Source organism: Tupaia chinensis, unplaced genomic scaffold, assembly GCF_000334495.1.
Source record: "Tupaia chinensis unplaced genomic scaffold, TupChi_1.0 Scaffold000010_1, whole genome shotgun sequence".
Taxonomy (NCBI): Eukaryota; Metazoa; Chordata; class Mammalia; order Scandentia; family Tupaiidae; genus Tupaia; species Tupaia belangeri.
This window is the reverse complement of record NW_006159440.1, coordinates 128,231-134,953: the sequence shown is the minus strand read 5'-3', so window position 1 is coordinate 134,953 and position 6,723 is coordinate 128,231. Positions and strand designations below refer to the sequence as shown.

General features: G+C 48.9%; 1 protein-coding gene across 1 annotated transcript in view; it reads right to left on the bottom strand.

Annotated features, from left to right (window-relative positions):
* The window catches only part of ZNF777 (zinc finger protein 777), a gene marked incomplete at its 5' end in the record, with an annotated part of 35,399 nt that overhangs the window by 3,001 nt on the left and 25,675 nt on the right, over nt 1-6,723 (bottom strand). Inside the window, 1 exon segment of the mRNA XM_006172137.2 lies at nt 4,370-4,621. Within this exon segment, the coding sequence (XP_006172199.2) occupies nt 4,370-4,621 (252 nt within the window).

Sequence of the window (6,723 nt, the reverse complement as noted above, 5' to 3'; positions counted from 1 at the left end):
GGCCCCCTCCCCGCGCCGGTCCCGCTGCTGCTGGCTTGCCGCGCCCCGGTTCTCGCTCAGGTGCCGTTCGCCGTGCACGGGGGGAGCCAGCCTCTTCACTGCCGGGTTGCCCAGTTGCAGGGGGGGGGGGCTCTCCTCGCCCTCAGGGGACAGCTCCCCGGGCAGAGGGGTCTGGTACATGCTGGCCTCGTACCTCCCCGAGAGTTGCCCGAGGGACTGCAGGTGCTGCGGCAATTCATCTTCCTCCTCCTCCTCCTCTTCCTCGTCCTGCTCCTCCGTCTTGATCACGATCCCCTCTGCTCCAGGGAGGGAGAGAGCGAGAGAGACATTAGCTGTGGCCTAGCGCCCCTAACCAGGATGGGGGGTGTAGACGCTGTGTCTACTCAGGCTGGCCCTGGTATTAAGTTCAGGAATGAAACCTAAAGTAGCCAGTCTGAGACCTCTCCGGGTTTTATGTGGAGGATCACACTGTGGAGCTATACCCAGCAGGAAAGGGCACCAGCGTACAGGGCCACCATGGTGGCAACCAGATCCTGCCATGCCCGAAGCTAGGATGATCTGAGCCAATAAACACCCTTTTCTCACTTGGGCTCTTGAAGGGTTTCTACCAGCTGTACCCAGGGGTGCTGACTCATAAAGTTGTCGGTCTTTCCCCCTAAGACCTGCACCCAAACACTGCTGGCCAGATTGACCTACTTCACTATTAGACCCACGTAGATTTCTCCACCAGGTGCCTTTCTTCACCCTCTCCCAGCAATCTCCTCTCCTCTCTGTCCACGCCTTTTGTGATGATCCTACCCACAGCATTCCACCCTCCTGAGGCCACCATCCTGCAGGTGCCCCTGCCCAGGAACGAGGAGCTCGGCCTTCTGGAGCAGCCGGGAGGGATGACCCCTGCGCTATCAGACTCTACCAGACCTGAAACTGGGGCCAGGGGATCATTCTCTGCCCTTCCCACAAGCTCTTGTGTACGGGGCCAGGCACCCTCAACTCTGGATGTGTGCCCTCCTCCCCGAACTCTGAACCTTTAAAAACTAAACGATGCCAGTTCAACAGTGGCCCGTGGAAACGTAAGTTCTCGAGCTGAGTTTTCTCCAGTGCCTTGTGTTTACTCGGCACTCCCTAAGCACGGTTAACTGGGGAGCTCTATTTTTAGTCTCTGACTTTGGGGGACAAGAAAGTCACTCCTTCCTCTGAGCCTGTCTATGACACAGAAGACACGACACATGCAGAATTCTTAAAAGCAAACAGGGCCCGTGCGCCCGGCTCTCTCCCCACGTGCACGGTCTCTGATTATAGGGTCGGTCGGGCAGGAATTGCCCCGTTCTACAGGCAGAGCATCTGAGCCCAGAGATAGCAACGGAGTGTCCAGGTAAAGGGAATGAAGTCACAGGCCTTTCTCAGCTAGTCTACCCCCTCGGCTGACAGGGAAACTGAAGCTGGCGATGCTCACAGCCCAGACAACGTCTCTACTCCTCCCCTGAAGCTGGTGAATACAGTGTTAAAATTAGGGTACAGGTGTGCTGAGTCAATGCTGCCTCGGAGGTGTGAGGACTCTGGCAGGGTGACCTAGAACATCCTTGGAGCAGATGCCTGAGGACCTGGAAGGATGAGACACAGGCAGAGCTGGTACACAGGTGCTCTGGCGTATACCCTGAAAATACCAGGCCGTGTGTGAGAGGTGGGGGGAGACGGGCGCTCTCCTTGAGCATCAGAGTTGGTTTTTCTTAATGAAATGATTTTAAAAAGAAACATTCGGCTATAAAATTCAAGACTCGAAATTCAATTCCACAAACTACTGCGTCATTGTTACGGTTCTACTACGAGAATTAATGGGGAATGCGCCAATGGCCATCTGCAATTTATACTGTCATGTCCCCGGGTGAGCACGGACTCAGAATCAGCCTTGTATCTTTTCACATTCCTTTATGAATGACAAGGTGGCATATTTTAAAAGGCTTCTGAAGTACCACGTGGTGATTTAAGACTATGGGGGTATAAGCCAGCCAGTGTGGCACAGTGGCCGTGTGGGGCTGATACCCCGGGTGCATGCCCGAGCCCACAGGCTGGGGAGGATGGCTCACGAGGAGCCTGTTGGTGCTGCCTGTCTCTCTCTCTTGAAAAAATTAATAAAAACTTAAAAAAAAAAAAAAAATAAGGGGTCAGATCCATAGCATTTGACCAAGAAGGATGTCCATGCTATTTTATTAAGTGCAAAAGGCAAGTTATAGAGGAACTGTCTACAGATAAAATGAGTAAAAATTTAAATTAATACAATGCTTTCAAAACCTAAATGGACCTGGATACACTAAATATAAAACAATACACAAATACATGATGATTAATGACTCAGAGTCAAACACTCAAACAAAAACTAAAACCCCAAGAAGTTCTACCAGTGTTTCAAGTAATATGCTAGATTCCTATCATATATATGTATACAACAGGAATATGTGTGTGTATATCTATATATTAGAGTCCAATTAGAGTATAGGACGAGAGCAACAGCTGCCCAGTTGATTTGATAAGTCTAGTATAATACTGTTTCCAAAAATATTGGGTCATTGGAGAAGTCATGCAGCATTTTTGCCTAGGAAACTATAAAAACTTATGTCATGATTTTTCCGACAGCCTAACAGATGAGGATGACTTAAGAAAAAGTCAGATACAGGACCCGCAGTTGGCATAATGGCTATGTCGCTGGACTCCCATGTAGTTGACCACGGTTTGAGTCCCGGACCTGGTGGCTTAAACTCACGCCGGGCGCGTGTGTGTGCATGCCCAAGATCCCGAGAGGAGAATGGAGGAGAAGGGATTGTGGCATGGCCATTCCCCCTGGGAGGTGATTTCTCGCTTTCTGTCTCTCTCTGTCTTGCTGGCGAGCGCAGACATCCTATAGCAAAAACCTCTCAAAAAAAAATAAAAAAAAAGTCAGGATCATTTCCTGAGTAACATACTTAGCTAAGTCAAATGTATACACAAAGTGCCCTGGGGCTAGCAGGTGGCAAGGTGGTTAAGGGCGCTGGACTCCCACATGGCTGATCATGGTTCAAGTCCCGGACTTGGCAGCTTGCTTTCTCACTTTCTCTCTCTCTCTCTCTCTGGCCAAATTAAAAGGTGATAATGGGAACACCAGATGGCATAATGGTTATGTCACTGGACTCCCACACAGTCAACCATGGTTTAAGTCCCAGACTTAGTGGCTTAAAATTCACACTGTGTGTGTGTCCATGAGTGCCCAAGATCCTGAGAGGAGAATGGAGGAGACAGAACTGCAGCATGGCCATCCACCCCAGGAGAGTGATTTCTTGCTTTCTGCCTGTCTCTCCCTGTCTCTCTGGTGAACGCATGCACCCTATAGCAAAACAATCTCTTTTGTTTAAAGAGAATGATAGGAACCAGCAGTTGGTGTAATGGCTATGTCGTTGGACTCCCATGTAGTCGACTGCAATTTGAGTCCTGGACCTGGTGGCTTAAACTCAGGCCAGGAGCATGTGCATGTGTGCCCAAGATCCCGAGAGGAGAATGGAGAAGGGATTGCAGCATGGCCATCCCCCCTGGGGGGTGATTTCTTGCTTTCTGTCTCTCTGTCTCTCTGGTGAGTGCACACGCCCTATAGCAAAAACCTCTCCAAAAATAAATAAATAAATAAAAAGTGATAATAGTGAATAAAATAAAAAATATTTTCCTTCTTTAAAAAACAAACAAACAAAAAAAAAACAAAAACAAAAAAACCATCATGATGACCAATCAAGTTGGGCTTTTCTGAGATTGCAAGGCCAGTTTGGCATCGGGAAAGCTGGGGTCAGGCCGCTGTGAGCCCTGCCCTCACTGTCCGTGCACTGTCCAGAGCCAGAGAGAGCAGAATGATGGCACTTCATATATTCCAGCTGCCATGGTGAGCAGATTCTCCCAGGGAAGGGCAGTACAGCGGTCATTTCAGAAAGCAAGTCCTCCAGATTGGACTCTTCCAGTTAGCAGGTTCTTCCTATGTGGCATGAGACTGACGGAGGACACTGGGAAAAGGAAGTTCTAGCTTTGCCACTCTCTGTGCGACCCTGGACAACTGATCTGACCTCTGCCTGTAGAAGGAGGGAGGTGGACAGAAAATCTCCAAGATCCCACCAAGTCCTCGTCTGAATCGGTCTTTGGATTCACAACTTTTTTCCTAGCCCACAGACAGATTCTTATAAATCCCGGGGCAGGTAGCCTACCCGAGGCCACACCTGTGGTTCTCTCACACCTGCCAGTCCGGCCTGGCCAGCCCTTTCTCTCAAGGATCTGCAGCCTTCCCACGAGGCAGGGGCCTCCCTGGAGGCCTAATCACTGTAGCTTTCCCCTTCCTCTTTCCCACCTGTCCAGAACTCACCTGTGCAGTTTCTCTGCTGCACCAGCATCTGCTTGAGCTCGCTGAACTCGCCGGAGCCTTCAGGGGACTCCTCCAGTGTGTTCTCCTGTTCCTGCATGTCCAGGTCGGGCTGCTCTCCGCAGGGGTCACCCAGCTCTGAGTCCTGAAAGCCGTGCTCTTCTACTTGGCCCATCAGGGGCTCTGGCGTCTCCAGACTTTCTGAGCCCTCGTCGTTGGTCTGCACCTCGATCTTAATCACAATCCCATCATGTGCTGAGAGAAGGTGGGGGGAGGAGAAAAGAAGCCAGGACATGTCATGCCACCTGCCCAGGTTTCTAGAATTTACATTCCAACAATTCTCACTTTAGAGCCCTGGAAGAGATACAGTAGTCAATTGACAGTGGGCAGATGTAAGACCACAGAATTTTCTAGACGCTCTGTAGCTTTGGATACCAACACACACTGGAGTTGGTTAAGAGACAAGCTAAGGGACCAGCAGTTGGCGTAATGTCTATGTTGCTGGACTCCCATGTAGTCAACCATGGTTCGAGTCCCGGATCTGGTGGCTTCAACTCACGCCGGGCACGTGCGCGTGTGTGCCCAAGATTCCGAGAGGAGAATGGAGAAGGGATTGCGGCATGGCCATCCCCCATGGGGGGTGATTTCTCATTTCTGAGGGAGATCAGTCCCCCTAAAGTAAAACCCACTAAAAAAAAAAAAAAAAAAAAAAGAAGCTAAGCTAAGGGGCCAGCAGATGACATAGTGGTTATGTTGCTAGAGTCCCATGTAGTTGACTGTAGTTTGAGACCAGGACCTAGCGGCTTAAAACTCACACTGGGTGCGAATGTGTGCATACCTGAAAATCCCGAGAATGGAGGAGAAAAGATTGTGGCGTGGCCAATCCCTGTGGGGGGTGATTTCTTGCTTTCTGTCTCTCTCTGTCTCTCCGGTTAGTGCACGTACCCTACAGCAAAAATTTCTCTTAAAAAAAAAAAAGAAAAAGAAAAGTTAAAAGAGATGCAAAGTTTGTTTTCCATGAGCTCAACAATTTTAAAAATATTCAGCCTCATCAGGATTTAGAGAGACCCTCGTTTCCGTCCTTGGGAAATTTAGACAGTCCAAGTCAGTACACACTTTTGCACTTGCTCACTCACATTCAGGCTGCACACTGAGAGGGCGAAGCTGGGCAGTGGTGTAGCAGCAGCAGAGCTGGGCCTGAGCAGGCCAGGCACATGCACCCATGTCTGCAATGTGGGCGGGCTGAGACTAGGGGGCGGATCATGGCATGAACACCCCGATGGGGCCTCTGTCTCTGTCTCTCCTGTGGAAAAAATGAATTTAAAAAAAGGAAAGAGTGGGCCAGCAGATGGCGTAGCGGTTACACTGTTGGTTGGATTCCCACATGGCCAACTGGTTTGAGTCTAGGACCTGGTGGCTTGAAACTCACTCTGGGCATATGTGCGTGTGTGTCCAAGATCCCAGGAGGAGAGTGGAGAAGGGACTATAGCATGGCCATTCCCCCCCGGGGGCGTGATTTCTTACTTTCCCTCACACCATCTCTGTCTCTCTTCAGCAAACAAACATGCCCTAAGGCAACACCTTAAAAAAAAAAAAGGAAAGGAAAAAAGAAAGAAAAGGCTGACCAACTCCTCACCATTTTCCCCCTCAGGCCCACCCTCCAAGGTGTCCAACAGACGGAGACCTCCTCTGCTCACTCGTGGCCATTTCCAAACATCCACACGTGTACAACGCATTTGGGTTTGTTATAGTTATGCGACAGCCGTACATACATTGCCCTGAAATCTGTGTGTCCCTTAACTTGCTCGTATGTCTACAGATTAATTTCAAATGCAACATCACACACAGGCATCATTTTACATAAATGGGATTATGACACCCAGCTTTGTTTTTTAGTGCAGAATTTTTTCTTTTTTTAACTCATCTTCCCCTTTCTTCACTTCTCATTTCATCATTATGACCTTTCAGGTAATTAACTCCAACTTTACTCCATGCTGACATAGTCATTCAAAACTACACATATACATTTATATGTTTTCATTTTTTGGCCATTATTCATGCTTAAAAAAGAAAATTTCCTTATGTTCCTCCTTTATGTTCCTTTCCTCACTTAAGTATCTTCTAGAAATCCCTTCAGACCAGTGTCTATCATGCTGATGCGTTCTTTGTAAATGCTGCATAGATTCCGTGATGGGGACTGTACTGTGGTTATTCACTCACTCGCCCAATGGAAGATCACTCGCTTTTAGTTCCTTGTCTTTGCTACAGTGAACAAGGCTGCAATAAACACTTGTCTATTTATATGCCCAACTACAAAGCAGTGGCTTGATTTTCATGAGAATCCCAGGAGCAGGAAT